General features: G+C 34.8%; 4 protein-coding genes across 4 annotated transcripts; 2 read left to right on the forward strand and 2 right to left on the reverse strand.

Annotated features, from left to right (window-relative positions):
* Positions 1-1,444: 1,444 nt before the first annotated feature.
* On the forward strand, positions 1,445-5,676 carry LOC128859965 (integumentary mucin C.1). The gene is made up of 3 exons (XM_054097145.1): positions 1,445-1,578; positions 1,757-2,002; positions 3,479-5,676. The coding sequence occupies exons 2-3, from the start codon at positions 1,930-1,932 to the stop codon at positions 4,042-4,044; spliced, it is 639 nt and encodes a 212-aa protein (XP_053953120.1). The 5' UTR covers positions 1,445-1,578; positions 1,757-1,929; the 3' UTR covers positions 4,045-5,676.
* Positions 5,677-6,363: 687 nt separating this feature from the next.
* Positions 6,364-7,524, reverse strand: LOC128859964 (uncharacterized). Its single transcript, XM_054097144.1, has one exon. The coding sequence runs from the start codon at positions 7,382-7,384 to the stop codon at positions 6,521-6,523; it is 864 nt and encodes a 287-aa protein (XP_053953119.1). The 5' UTR covers positions 7,385-7,524; the 3' UTR covers positions 6,364-6,520.
* A 1,564-nt stretch (positions 7,525-9,088) lies between these two features.
* LOC128860451 (transmembrane protein 50B) lies at positions 9,089-10,270 on the forward strand. The gene is made up of 4 exons (XM_054097988.1): positions 9,089-9,291; positions 9,373-9,507; positions 9,575-9,704; positions 9,933-10,270. Exons 1-4 carry the CDS (start codon positions 9,208-9,210, stop codon positions 10,040-10,042), a joined length of 459 nt encoding a protein of 152 aa, XP_053953963.1. The 5' UTR covers positions 9,089-9,207; the 3' UTR covers positions 10,043-10,270.
* Positions 10,255-12,758, reverse strand: LOC128860450 (chitooligosaccharidolytic beta-N-acetylglucosaminidase). Its single transcript, XM_054097987.1, has 3 exons — positions 12,368-12,758; positions 11,595-12,235; positions 10,255-11,539 (listed from the first exon to the last, which is right to left on the reverse strand). The coding sequence occupies exons 1-3, from the start codon at positions 12,436-12,438 to the stop codon at positions 10,431-10,433; spliced, it is 1,821 nt and encodes a 606-aa protein (XP_053953962.1). The 5' UTR covers positions 12,439-12,758; the 3' UTR covers positions 10,255-10,430.
* Positions 12,759-15,278: the final 2,520 nt, after the last annotated feature.

Below are 15,278 nucleotides of genomic sequence, written 5' to 3' on the forward strand. Positions count from 1 at the left end.
ATTATTTCTGCAATAATTGGGAGTTATAAAGGCTGTTCCTGAACCATATCATCTGAAATTACTTTATTTTTTGAATCATGGTTTGACTCCCCTTTATTTTGTTTTTCCAACATCAAAAAGGCAGCTTTTTTTTAACGAAATGGTATCACCATACCACGATTCCTAAGAAGAAGGGAAACTATCAAATAGGGGCCTTTACACTGAGCTCGTTGCTTCGTCACTTGACAGTTTTACGTACATTTTGTTTTTGTACCTAATCCCTTCTACACCTTATAGAGATTACTCTGTTAAACCAGAAATGTTAGGTGAATGGTATCGGCAAATCAGCTGATTTGTTTTTTTTTCTTTCGCCGCGTCAATGTGGCTGTCAGCCCAGAATGAATCAATACGAATTAATCATTTGTTTTCTACTTTGCTTTAAGCCTTTTCTTTTCGCCACTTTCCCGCTTGCTATCTCTCTCGATTAACTTGACGAAAAATTTGCATGCGAAAGCAACATCAAAGTTATCCAGTAGGACTCGCTGCTATAGCTCATTAGACTGGTATTACTCATTGTCATACAAACACATGTAAATTAAGGCAGCTCTATTCCCCCGCTGCCAATATATGTATGTTCATTTATACCAGTTGCTTCATTTCGCCACTTGCCGGTAGATGGTAAAATAACAGTCACCTGTTTGACAATTGACCTTTAATGGTTAGACGCGAAATTTTAGTTTAAAATTTAAAAATGTAAAAGACAAGAAAAGCCAATAAATAATTTTTATGTTCAAAATTCTGGGGGATTGAATAGAAATTATATACTGTTAGGTGAATTTTATGCGATTAATTGAGACATACAAATTTACTTACCTTCAATTAAAGTAATTTGCTCTGCAGCACTTTTCATTAATTGATTAATATTTTTTTCTTTCTCCTTACATATCCGCATTTTTAGTTCTTACTTGAATGTATATAATAAAATTGTTATAAATCAATTGATGCACGTGAGCATTAGGAAAATGAGGAGAAAAATAAAAACAGCCAAGCCAAGGCGAATTGAGTACTCCATTAAAAAACAGTTTTTTTCGAACAAAATCAAGAAAAGTAGGAAAAATTACATGTTTGTGAAAATTCAGTGAATGGCAGCGAAGTGCCGCCAATAGCATTTTGTTAGCGATTTTATGCGTAAGACGCCATGGCAGGAAAGTATGTGTGTGTATAATTTCGACTACTCTTCCGAGTAAACCAGTAATTCCCCTTCCTTTTGCTTGTTTATTCATGGGCTCTTACGACACGGCGAATTCGGAAGGCGTAAACTGTTTCTCTATCATTCTTGGGCTCTGACGGCAAGGCGAATTCGGATGACGCAATCTTGTATTCTATCACCCTTGTAACTAACACACATTTGTATTTGTATGCTTGGGACTCTAAAAATATTTATGTCGCTCGGTAACTCTATTAAAATCTGTTTTCTGTTTTAGTGCATCCCTGCGCTCAAGTTCCATGAATCGGCCAGTCAGCTAATCTTTTTAGAAAAGTAGATAAAGTTTTGGTTATTTTTCGGAACACATATTTGTGGTTGGGAGAATTAAAGTGGTCAGTAAATAAGTAAATAAAATGAAATGAAATTTATTATTGCTGATAAAAGTAGCTTCAAACACCCTCTTGGTATGAAAATATAAAATGTGAGGGTGGTAAAGTTCTCTGTTGCTTGGATTCCCCCGCCTTTGATGTAAGCATATTTAATCGCCTTTCTTTTGTTGTGTCGTTGCAGCAAATTTCATTGCAAAATTGACGTAGGTACCTCCACATACTAAAAAATTGACGTGAATTGTGCATTCTGCCTGATCTTGAGTAGATTATTTGGAGTAACCTAAGCCGAAACAAACATACAGTTAAGTGAACAACAAACAAAGCAGTAGTAAATAAAATCAGTTCAGATCAAACATGAAATCATCGCTGCGAGGATTCCTTTTGTGCTACCTTTTGGCAGGGCTTTTTTCGTCGGGTTGTTGTCAAGGTACGTCATGCATAGATTTTTATACATAGTATGCATTTTTATAATATATATTTATGAAACTGAATATTCAAAAAAATTTTAAACACGATCGTGTGCTAATAATATTACTCAGTAGTACAAGTAATATAATTAATATAGAACAGAGTCAATAAAATAGGTCTTATGCTACATATATCACAGATATCAATGAAAAACAAACAAAAGTCTCAGGTATGTGTTTACGCAGGAAAAAAATTTAGGAATGATACGTACTTATGAAGACCCATTGGAGAAAAAGCTTATACTTGTAAAGAGAGAAGAAAGGAAGCTTCGGGATTTACGGTTGATTATTCAGAGCTGGTTGAATAATTTAATTTAATAATGTAGAAACTGAAGGGTTGGTATTTTATCTCTTTTTTTTCTTCGCTTGTTGTGCGTCAATGAGTGCACCAATTTGAACATTCAGTTCAAATCATTTGTGTTTATTGAGTGCATGATTACATACAGAGATTATATTGGGTCTAGAATAAAGTTAATAAGGGGAAAAGAAAAAATAACAATAGGAATACACATATTCAATTAAACTCTTAAATGACTGCCTCTTGAAAGAAAAATCAATATTTAACATTTTTGAGGATCTATTAAATTCAGTAAGAGCCGCTCGTCGTATCGAAGATTGACCTCAATAATTAGTTTTAGAAGTATTATAAAACAGTGAAAAGAAGCGTTAGATTGTGTCAGGTACATTGAAATCGATATGCTCAAGTAGTTCCGGGGCATCCAATGAATACATTGTTTACATTCGAGGGAATTTAAATCTAAAAGTTTATAAAGAGCTGTATAGGATGAAATAGGTCCTGAAAACGAAGCGGCTGGAGGACAAACCGCATAAATTTGCGCTAGACGCGTTCTATATAAAGTTCTTGGCAATTATAAAATGGATACCACTCTGCTTTAACTTTGAACGGACAAGGGAGATAAAGAATTTTGAGGTCTTTCGCATGCCAAATCATTTACGGAGGAGAGCTCTTCATATAAAATATGACAGTTTGAAAAATTTTAGATGGTTTAGCAAAGGTCACCTGGAAACATTTTCTGGCTCTATACTTCGAGAATAAAATCTTCTGTAATAAACAAGAAACAAACACTCGAATTGATTTTACGTAACCTTGTCAGATCATCGGCATATATGAAATAATCAGAACTATTATTGATGTTGTTGTTGTAGAAGCAATACTATTGATTGATCATTGGCTACGCCTCAAAACAACACAATCTTAAGCAGGGTTTACCTATATTTTAAGGGCTGCCACATTCTTGCAGAAATTGTGAAGTCATTAAAAAGTTTGATTAGTGTTTTAGAGTTGAGGAGTGTGCTGCTGCCACTAAATAAATGTTTGCATTAAAGTATTGTAACAGCTTAAATATTATTTTTTATATTAATTCATATGGGTATGTATACAAATATATTTATTTATCATTTTAAAACATTTTCAGCAAATGTTGCCAATAAATCAACGGAAGAGATTAAAGAGATTGTATCGAAAAATGTTGTCCCGACCAACAGCGGTACAGAGAGCGCAACAACTTTGAGCGAAGCAACTACAACAGAGGTACCGGCAAACATAAAAACTTCAGCGACCCCAAATCAAAATATTACGACGCACGCAACACCAGCACCTGATCAAAATATAACATCTACTTCTACAACAACAACCGAACCACCTACCAATACAACTACAACTTTACCTACTACTACAATTCTTCCTAACATTACCACTACAATTCTACCTAACATTACCACTACCACCCCGGCATCGAATACTACTACTCCAACAACCAGCAGCACTAGCTCCACCACAACAACCCCTGTCCCGGACAACAGCACAACTACAACTACCACCACAACGGCTGCACCGCCAACCCCCCGGCCACCATGTAATCACTTTGATTTTCCTTCCTTCATTGGGGGCATTGTATTGACTCTGGGCATTTTGGCCATTAGTTTGGTCGCCTACAAATTCTACAAGGCACGCAATGAGCGCAACTACCACACCCTTTGAGCCGCCACTGCGTTTACGTCGGCATTCAATGCAGCAGCCGACACAGCGCCGTCCAACTCAAACATAGACGTAGAACGTGTCCGTTTCGTACAGCCCTCGTTTCCGTTACGATCACCACCCCCACCCCCTCCATCGGCAGAGTCCGCCGGCGCAGCTCCACCTTCGTCACCATCCATTCGACAACGGTTGCTGCAAACATAATTATTAAAAACTGATAATATTCAGATGCAATTAAAGTAAACTATGAATACCTATATAATGTATTGCAATTTCTTTCCTTTCCTAATAACAAGCTGTGTATGTATATATATGCAATAGCAGTAATTAATACCTTTTTCTGCACTCTATGTAAAACCAAACTACAAACGCGTAGTTAGACGATACTTTAGAACAAACAAATAGATTCTCGTGTTTTCTCTGCTAATGCCCTAAAGATAGTATATTGAAGGTTGAGAGGAAAAAAATTGCTATATGCTGAAGATTAGCCGATTAACTGCTTGTTTTTACGTGTTAATTGAATATAATTATTTATACTATATTTACGGTGCATTATTAAAGACTTTTGACTAAGAAATACAAAAAACAAAAAAAGTTTAAATAATTATAACATATTTGAGACTGCTTCATTAGAATGATGTCTGATAAAATCTGAATGTTAGCGCTATCGAAAACGCTTCATAAAAAATGTCTACAATTCTTTAAACTAACGTAACCATGAGAGCGATAAATATGCAATTCGGTTTCTTAGTGGGTACCGGACTTATTAGCGATTCCATGTCAAGAGACGCAAGTATTTTGGACTTTGTCTTCAATTCTTCTAAAAGTTTATTTGTAGGCTGAGTATTTGAAATAAACGGAAAAAATTTTGAAATTTTCTCAATGTTGCATATTTTGGTATATAATAATATAAAGTTAAATATCTTCGGTCCTTTTTAACATTTGTATAATTTTTAAGATAAAATATTTAGAAATAATTTTTTTTTGGGAACGAAATTATGTTTTTTTGTTTTAAAGTTTGTTTGTGGCGTTTTTGTGAAACATTGCTACTGATTTTTTGGTTTTGTTATTTATTTATAGCTGAGACTATACTCAGTACATCAGTTTTATAAGGGGATCGCCATAATTTTCGATTTATATTCAAATACGAAAAATAGTGTTGTTGTTCTTGTAGCAGTATAAACATTCCTCACACATATTTTGGAAATGCTGCTGGAGTGACAGTCCCTGGCTGGGAATACATCTGGGTCGTTTGACATGGAATCGCTCTTGAAAGATATATATTTTGTCACATTCATAAATACAGTTTCCTAAAATGAAATAAAATAATGTATTGGCAGTGTTTTGCTTATCACAAAACACATAATTTTTGGTAATTTGAGTGAGAAGTGTAGATATTTGTTTGAATTAAATAAAATCTTATAAATATTTAGAAGAAAAGCATACATGCATGTCATATTGAATACACATATGGATGTAATATAATGCATTAATTTACTACCACCTGCTTAGATGTATGCAAGTCAACTAATACTTTGTTCATAGGTGCGACAAACACCCGTTTGAATGTATTTATTTCTTATTCGCGTATAGTTTACTTTATGGTTTGAATAAATCTCCAAATATAACATGCAATTGCTTTGATTTTCTTGCTATATATTCAGAAATGGATGTTTAATTTTTTCTGTGTTAAAGTTGGATTATATTAAAATTGGGACGAAACACTTAGTTAAATCATTTCCATAAGGTTTCACAAACACAACACAAAGGTTGAAAGGACCATTTTGAATCCTATTTAATAACAAAAATTATAATTGTAAGAAATGCGTAAAATTTGCGGTTAAAATGACACGGCCTCATTTGCCTTTAATTTAAAAAGGTAATCAGGTAAAACAATACAAAGATAAAAGGTAATGTTTAGTTATAGGAAAGATTTTGATTGGTATGCATAATACTGCAGGTTCACATACATTTACATTACCAAAGTACTATACTTTTCAAAGTAGTAACGGCATGCCCTAAAGCATAACCATGTAATATAAATTTTCAAAAAATATTCATAAAAACCTTATACTTAGGTAGCAATAAAAACTGTAGCAGAAAACCTTGCAAGTGGGTAACCTGAAAAAACTGATTTTGATAAACACTAACTCAGTGTTCATTAAAGAGAAACTACAAAAGATGAAGATGATAACAAGATTACTGGCTCTTCACCATCAGTGGGAAATTGTACGTTCAATCCAAAAAGTAGTTAATCCTATTGAACCAACCTGCAATGATTGAAACACCGCAGCAGCAGAATTACTAATGAAATGATGCATATCAATGTTTTTCTATTTATTACATTTCTTATTTTCACCTTTAGTGATCAACTTATGTAATATGTACATATATTAAATATAAAATTTGTTGAGAAATTTATAACTCAACAATATAAACTAACAGGCTTATTTTACGATTTAGTTTTTTTTATCACCTTTCATAGTTCTCTTTTGTTTTTTGTTTTTGTTGCTGGCCCCCCATTCAATGATTTCTTCTGTTTGCTAGTTTTCTTAAATTTTTTTCCGCCTTTAAGTTGCTGGGTATTGAAAGATACTTTTAACGCAGTTCCACCCAGTGAATGTTTCTTTTTGACTGCAGCGCGAGCTTCCATTGTAGTGGGCAAGGTTATTGCCGCTATACTTGAAGCGGTTAATCTACCTTTGCCGGGCTTTATTTGTACATCTACAGCCGTTGGGAATAATCTACGCACTTCCGATACAGAGGCACTTTGGGGTAGATTTGTTATAACAATCGATGATGTGAAATTCTTAGCACGCAATGCTAATTTGCTCGCACGCCTCAATCGCGCCTTTGCTTTTTTCTTTTCCAAAGAATTCACTTTGCGCTGAACAAGTTCCTCAAGAAAGTCAGAGCTCTCCGTACGTGGAATCGACACAACTATTCTTTTCTCACCTTTTGCTAATAATTTTATGGCTTTAAAGGCGGTATCACGATCTTCACGTGAATTAAAGTCAACAAGACAAAAACGTGCGTGTTTTTGTCGAGGTTTATGTGCTCTCACAATTAAAGGAGACAGGGACTTGGCCTCTTTCTGAAACTCGGCATCATCCTCTGGTAGTTTATGTGGGAAGCGGATATACAATTGTTTCCCCTGTCGTTCTGAATACTTTTTAGTCAGCTGGTCAGCAACTTTGTCCTCGAGTGATTTTGACATGGCCAGTTCATTATCCAAATTCTCATCATCTTCATCAGAATCGGTGTCACTAGCATCTAAATCCGGCTCCTCCTCCTCATGCGATTCAAGTTGACTATCAGATTGTTCACTTTCAGACGATGCCATTATTTAAATTGAGTAGATATAAGAACTTAAGTAAAAATGAAAGCAGTTGCATTCGTAAACGCACGTGTTATTATTTTGTTTTATGTCGATCTTTTGTTAGTTCTGCTATTGATTTATCGGAAAATTACTATTAGTGCTTCGCACACTGTATGCTTTATCGACCGACTGTTTAATTTGCTTCTCTTGAATAACACGAAGAAATATGAAGGTCTCACAACACACCAACTTAATCGCAGCCGACTAATTAGTTGGATATGCAGCTTGATTCCGATCAACTAAACTAAAGTAAACTAAAAATTTTGCCAATCATCGGCCGAGTACTCAATCCGTAAGGCGCTATTCTACGAGCACACTTTGCAAACTTTCGGCACACATACACCATAGAAAACGCATGTAAACATTTAAAATTTTCAGCAAAAGATAGGATTGGTGTAAGGATAAGAAGCATTTCTCCGTACATTTATGGGGAATGTTTATGCTGCTACAACAATAACAATCACAACAACATTGGTGTAAGGTATGCCAAATATGTGATAAAAAAATGTATATAATATGTAAACTACTTTTTGAAAAGTAAATTTGTAAATGTTCATTTTGTTTTAAATTTAAATGAATTGCTATGCGTATAGAAAGTGGAAAATCTTCTTGTGTTTGTAAACTCGTGGAGTTTTCCGGTTACTAATCGATAGCTATAAATGGAGTGGAGAGACTTCCAATAATCTTTTGAACAACATTTTGTCGAGTTTTTTCTTCGCGAAAAAAAATCTCCTCGCCACCAATATGAAAATATTGACGAAAAATATGCCCTGAAAATATTGAACATATTGAAATAGATCGACTTACATCTATTCAAGTTTTCGTACAACTATTCCGGGGGACCTGTGTGCACAGATAAATAAATATCAGGTGAACAACGACCAGGTTGTGTATATTTTGGTAGTAATTTGTTTACGTTTAGCTATTTTGAAACTAAAGTAAACAATATCAAAAATGCATATACTCCTTTTCTTATATCGACTCACATTATTTGTTTATTTTTTTATTTTCTGTTTATCTTCTGTACTGACGTCGTGGGACTTGAAATGCTAAATAAAATCTAGGGCAATATGATTTGAAAGATAATTAAATTTCCTCAAAGTTCTAGAAATCGGATCTTTTAAAGCATTGATAGTTCTAATAGTATATATAACCATGCCCAAACAGAAAATATCACAATTTTGTGAGCTTCCCTTAGGAATATTGAACTTAATTTTCTTGACTGGCAATGGAGAGTCAATCGCCCCAATTGTCAAATCGAATATGACAGTGAAGAAGAAAATAGGTCTTCTAGTAACTAGTGTTTTGCGATTAATGAGCAAGCCCCGACTTTCGAGTCTCCTCCATAATTCTTGAAGTGCTCCGAAACTTCGGCATAATACCTTATTGACAATATCAGTTTTGACTTCCATTATTAGAATCGAACTTTTTCTGGATATTATTCAACGTTTGTTAATTTTGTTTTGGTTTGCCGCTAAGTTTGATAGATTTCCGATAAAAATAAGGGCAGGCAACGATTTGTTTGTAATTCGCCAGGTATTTCAGAATGGATTACTTGCTCTCAAAATTTTGTACTTCAAATACGAAATTTAAAAGTGAATTACTAATGAGAGAGCGAATTACGTGTCGTGGGAACGTAGCATTAGCCTTATTGTCTGGAAGATAGCAACACTGCTCAATTTTGACTGCAGTACCTTCACTTGGTCGCAATTAGTCAACAAATTTATTTAGACGAAAAACGTAAATTTGGTACAAATTGAAGAAAATATATCTTTCAAATAATAAAAATGACTTTATTGGAAAACGTACGCGAATGGTTCACCTCGGAGACAGCCCGCAATAAAAATTCGTCTTTAATAGCTGGATTTGTGGTGAGAGCAAATAGACCATGGAAAATCATATTCGCTTTGTTTACAAAACCACTTACATATGTTTGGTTCGGTTTGTTTCAGTTTTTTGCTGGTTGGTGGGTTCTGATCGATGCTATGGCAGTAGATAACTCCCATCAGATAACTACTGGCCATGTTTTTATAGGGGTTTTCGGTACAATTAGTTTTTTCATGGTGAACACTGTGAAGAATTCTCATGTAAGTAAAATTTTTGGACGTTTTTCTCTAGTACACTTCTCAACAATTTTTTAATTTTGCTGAATAGATTTCCGAAGAGAACACATCGGAGTCAGGGGCACGTATTGCAAAAATTTGGCTGCTCATTGGTTTCGTAATGGGATTCGCTTCGATAATTGCAGCAGTGTGGGTTATGATAGATGACTTTATCAATAATAGTAAGTAAACTGTAAACAAAGATTTTTAAATTCTATGTAAACTACAATCCTACTCTAGCCCTCTTTGAGTATCATTTTTAAAATTTGCCTTGGCAATGTTGTATTGCGGGATTTTTGTGCCAAATTATTGCCATTAACTTTCAGAACTCAATTGAAGTAAAGATTTCCTATCCCATTAAAATAAGATGAAAACTTTCGGTATTCGAAGTTATTATTTTTCTTTTTCAGCCAAAAAAGATAATTGGCCAGGTGTAGCGCTTCTCATGCAGAATGTTCTTATTCTTATTGGAAGCCTTGTTTACAAATTTGGACGAAACGAGGAGGACTGGAATGAGTAAATGGGACAAACTATCCATGCGTAAAAGGAGTGTTTCACCATATTCATTTTACATTAAGTTAAATAGTAGGCTTACTTTTTCGTTATAAACAACAGTTGCAGTATACTGATGTATCTATACTGCTTTCATATATATATATATATCTCATAAAATGCGTCTGTGTATACCGCATACAAACCGTGATTTTTGTGTCCTCAAATAAAGGTTTAATCTTATTTAGGAAAAATATTTATATCGTTTCATTTGTCTTTAAATCTGTCATCCTTTTTCAAATTTGATTTTTTTAACATTTTAAAAAGGTATAATACAGTTATAAGTACAGGGAAAAGAACGATTACTATTGCAATTACTAGAGCAAGCACAACGAAAATAAGTATTGAACGGAGTTTCAAAATTTTTCGTCGAAAGCATTGATCGGGCACTGGTTTTCGTTTTGTAAACACCATTCTGGCTGCATCGATTCCGCCCCAATTCCGCGTTCCGTCAAAAGTTGCCGATGATATAACATTCGCGCTTCTGCTTGCCGCCACGATTCCTTTGGGTTCGACCATAGACGTTCGGCTAATGCGCTAGCTCGTGGCCAGAAACGCGAATCTAGCGTGAACTCATCGATTTGCTCTGACCAAATAGCTGCTTCAGCGCCCATTACTTGAGACTTGTACTCACCAGCAATTCTATCCAAGTCATTATCATAAACCTTCTGCCAGCCAATATAAGGTGAACACCAATTACTGCCATCGTTAACCCAACCAGGACCACCGCAATCAAAGTATAAAGCATCGTAGTTTGATATTATAATTCGAAATCCACGTTTTAATATGTTGTTTATTTTTGTATCAGCCCCTGTTGTCCATATTTGTATGTTATAGCGGTCCTTATCTAAATATTCATCGATGTAAGGCTCTTCAGTGAGTCTGCTGGTCCACAACGTAATGGACGGCTGTTGATTATGACTTACTGTATCTACACGGTTTAAAGCTTCACTTTGAAAATGATTCCAAAGCCGGATAAAATCAGGCTCATTTAAGCCCCACCCCTTTTCTAGCATCCAATTTTGTATGCTTTTACTACTATTCCAACAATTAACTGACACTTCATCTCCGCCCATATGGAAAACGTCGGGATCGAAAAGCTCAAACATTTCCCGATATATATTTTCCAATACTGGATACAATTCTTTAACGGTGGGATCCAGCTGACCACAAGGAGGCTCTACGCAATAATTTTTCCATGGCTGCGCATTAAAACACGTCACCATATTCTTGTGTTGCCAACCTTCCCCAACATGAGCCGGGGCATCAAACTCGGGCATTACACGAATACCCCGCACGCGTCCATATTCCACTATATCGAGAATATCCTCATGGCTGTAAATCTTACGTTGTGAATAAGCCCCTAATTTATACAGTTCAGGTTGAGATTTCACTTCGAATGGGAAGCTGTGAGAATCAGTTATATGCCAGTGAAAAGTATTCAGTTTCACCATGGCCATTGCATCTATAAGTAAATAACAACATTAAATGGAATTTATACATTACGTCAGGAAAATTACCTAGGGTTCGCTTAATTGATTTCACACTGAAGTAATTGCGCGACGTATCTAAGAGTAAACCACGCCATTTGAAGGCCGGGCTGTCATTGATATCGGCCTGAGCCAAAATCTGTATCTCGCGTCTAATATCATCGTATACTAATAACTGAGATAATGTCTCCATGCCATGACGGGCGCCAAAATAGTCGTTTGCGGAAATCATAGCAGTTACTCCGCTGCTATTCGCTGAAGTAATATGCAGAGTATAGCTCTCATCGGTGTCTAAAGTTAGCTTAGGCACCACATCATCTAAAGCCGATTTCAATCCTACTAACACAGTTAGTTGACGACCGCCTTTCTTGAGAACGTTTTTATTCGGTACCCCTGCGTAGAGGAGTTGCATAAAGCGATCTTTAATAGCTTCCCAAGGATGTGCCTGCTTGCTCAAGGTGGGGAATCGAAATTCAATATTTTGTGTGTCGACCGCCAACATATAGCTCTCAAATTTAACCGGCCCACTTGGACGTGGCCACACTGTGCCGGGGACGTCGTTGCCACAGAACAGGCGGCATACTGGCAAGCTAATTGCTTTCTCAAAGTTCTGCGCGTCCAACTCAGCTTTGACACATATATTTCTTTGGCATTCATAACCATAAATCAAGCTGAAAATAAAATATTGGCATTTGCAATTAATTAGCGGAATGTGGCTGTTTGCCTTTCGAAGTGCGTTCGAACAGATTGGCTCTTGTACTTACATAGCTTTAAATTAAAATAATTAAAAAAAGTCAACTCACTCATCGCCTGAAGCGCAGGACTGCTGTACTCCCAAAACAAATATAGCCAGCAATGGTATTAACACCTTCATGTTCTTTGTTCGCCTTGTAATAATTTGCAATGCAGTAGCATTCAGTTATCTCACGGTGATGGCTGTTACTGGAATGGCCACAAAAGAGCCAACCGATTTCGTACCCGTTGTCAGCACAAACAAGAGAACAACATAGCGAAAGAAAACACGAAAATATGACCACACGTGGACAGTAAGACGTAACAAAAAAAACAGATTAAAAAGGCACGAATATGTAATTAGTTTGCTTGGACGGTTGTTGGTTATATGTCGCTGATGCATTCGATTTTTGTTCTGTGTAGCGCAGGCGCTTATCGGTTTTTAACATTGAACATTTCCAACACGTTTATTGATAATTGATTTGAATAATAAAAATTACTATGTTGTGTAGACATTATATAGCAGCGGTGAGGCCAAAAAGACCCATAACATTTTTTTATTTCATTTATTAATTTAACTGTAGGAATAGTTTTACGCTTTACAGAACATAAAAAAAATAAACTCAATTTGTTTTATTATTTTTTATCTAACAGAAAAAAACATCATATAAAATAAAGACGAACGCAGAGAACTTTACTTACTTTGAGTAGTAGAATCTATGATTGCGCTTATATTAGATTTTTCGTTCATGTTAGGTATGCAATGTTTGGTTATCTTATTTTGCCATTAGCTAATTGAATTTAGCGAATGTTGACTTTCATTTCTTGAGATATAGGTATCATAGGAAGCCATACTATTTGTCAATAGATAGCCTACGGCTAGTAAAATTTTTCACATATACAAAAAATATGGGTTGGTGTCGAAATTCTGTATGTACAAAATTCTAAAAACAAAATTCTGCTTTTTAAAATTCTGCTTTTTTAAAATTCTGCTTTTTTAAAATTCTGCTTTCTAAAATTCTGCTTTCAAAATTCTGTATTACAAAATTCTGTATTAAAATATAATTTTAACAATGTTAAAGAGGTAATGTAATTATTTAATTTATTATTATTATTTTTTATTATTATTCGAGATATTAAATAAAAAAAAAATAATAATAATAATAATAATTTTTTCTTCAGTTTCGATAGAATACACAATATTTTTGCGTAGAACTTTTTTTCGCGTGGGCGGCCTTCGGCCGCGCTTCAAAAAAATAACCCTCATCAGTCCAACTCCGGCTACGCAATCCACCGTATTTTTGCGTAGAACTCTTCTAAAAAAACGACAGCTGCGAAGAATTATTAAGAAAAGAAATGAATTAAGTCACACTACATATTTAAAAAGAATTCCAAAAAATATTGTAATTGGCTAAACTAAAATATTGTTATCACTTAAACATATACATATGCATATTTATGGAATAAATGTTTATTTTGTTACTTCTTGTATGACGAAAATCACAAAACTTGAATAAAGCAGAATTTTTCGCATTAAACATGCAGAATTTTAAAAAGCAGAATTTTAAAAAAACAGAATTTTAAAAAGCAGAATTTTTTTGCAATTTACAGAATTTTATCACCCAGAATTTTGTAATACAGAATAATGACACGCTCCCAAAAAATATAACCTAATAATTTTATTTTTTAATATTATTTTTAAATTATAATATAAATAATTTTTAAACTAATAATAATACAGTGACTGTAAGTATACACTATAATACACTGCAGTTTTATTTATTTATTCATTAATGTCCAACAAAATTGAGAACAGGCATTTAAGATATAAGTTCAGAACAAATACAAACTTGCAATATTTAATATTAAAGAGTGCAATGGCGAAAATTTCTGCATGGAACATTAAACTGTATTCTTTTTAGAAGGACCGCGCAGTCAATTTTGCCATTAATGAGATCAAAGGTAAATTATACTGCCTGAAAAGTACCTTTGTCACCTAATGGAAAGAGACTAATCAAACGACAGCGGGATTCGTATGATGGTTTCGGGTCTGAGAAATTTAGTGAATGTAGTGCGAAACGCACACAAATTTTTTGAACCCTCTCCACTCGATTTATATGGACTGCAGATAAGGTCTCTAAATAAAAGCAGCGTAATCTAATTTGGACCCAACAAACGCAGAGTATAATATCTTAAGAGTATATGGGTCAGTGAAGTGCTCTGAGTGATTTCGAACAAAAGCGAGCATAGCAAGTGAATTGGAAACGGCATAATTTAAATGGGCGATAAAATTACGCTTTGTATCAAAGAAAACCCCTAAATCTTCTATCACATCGGACGAAGCAAGATAATATATGTATAATTAATATGGTAAGAGGTATTAAGGGTGTTTAGAAAATGTGATTTTATGACATTTTTCAGTATTAAGAAATAGACGATTCATATGGCACCAGGAAAATAAATTATTCAACTCGGACTGTAAGACGGCTGAATCACTAGAATTTCTATTTCAGCATACACTTTTAGATCATCAGCATAGAGAAGAAAATTAGCAAAGGAAAATACGAACAAATATTCGTTTCCACGACAGTCGGTTCTACGTTACCGAAACGACCCGGCAAGATGGCAAGAAAGTAGCGCCATTTTTAATCACTAAAGGTAAAAAAGACCAGATTCAACGTGCTTCAAGAATTTATGTCATTGAAAGTGAAAGAGCTTGGTGCACCCAAGCAGTTATAAGAAAGTGCGTAGATTTTATGTTGCCACCGCTGCTGAGGGATCAGAATGGAGGTTTACTAGTTCGTTATTCACCGCGCTAAAGACATGAAAAACTTACTTGCTGAGAAGAAGATTGATCAAAGAATGATTCCGGCAGGAATTACTGGTTACCTCCAGACACTTGACATTACAATAAAAGAGCCATTCAAGGATCATTTGTGGATAGAAATCAATGAATATATTGAAAACAGAATGGTGAGAAAT

The sequence above is a fragment of the Anastrepha ludens genome, chromosome 4, assembly GCF_028408465.1.
Source record: "Anastrepha ludens isolate Willacy chromosome 4, idAnaLude1.1, whole genome shotgun sequence".
Lineage (NCBI taxonomy): Eukaryota > Metazoa > Arthropoda > Insecta > Diptera > Tephritidae > Anastrepha > Anastrepha ludens.

Coding starts and splice junctions, on each gene's coding strand:
- LOC128859965 (XM_054097145.1), top strand. CDS start 1,930: ATGAAATCATCGCTGCGAGGATTCCTTTTGTGCTACCTTTTGGCAGGG. Junction 2,003..3,478: donor TTCGTCGGGTTGTTGTCAAG/GTACGTCATGCA, acceptor AAACATTTTCAG/CAAATGTTGCCAATAAATCA.
- LOC128859964 (XM_054097144.1), bottom strand. CDS start 7,384: ATGGCATCGTCTGAAAGTGAACAATCTGATAGTCAACTTGAATCGCAT.
- LOC128860451 (XM_054097988.1), top strand. CDS start 9,208: ATGACTTTATTGGAAAACGTACGCGAATGGTTCACCTCGGAGACAGCC. Junction 9,292..9,372: donor CTTTAATAGCTGGATTTGTG/GTGAGAGCAAAT, acceptor GGTTTGTTTCAG/TTTTTTGCTGGTTGGTGGGT. Junction 9,508..9,574: donor ACACTGTGAAGAATTCTCAT/GTAAGTAAAATT, acceptor TTTGCTGAATAG/ATTTCCGAAGAGAACACATC.
- LOC128860450 (XM_054097987.1), bottom strand. CDS start 12,438: ATGAAGGTGTTAATACCATTGCTGGCTATATTTGTTTTGGGAGTACAG. Junction 12,236..12,367: donor TCCTGCGCTTCAGGCGATGA/GTGAGTTGACTT, acceptor TTTTATTTTCAG/CTTGATTTATGGTTATGAAT. Junction 11,540..11,594: donor ATCAATTAAGCGAACCCTAG/GTAATTTTCCTG, acceptor ATTTACTTATAG/ATGCAATGGCCATGGTGAAA.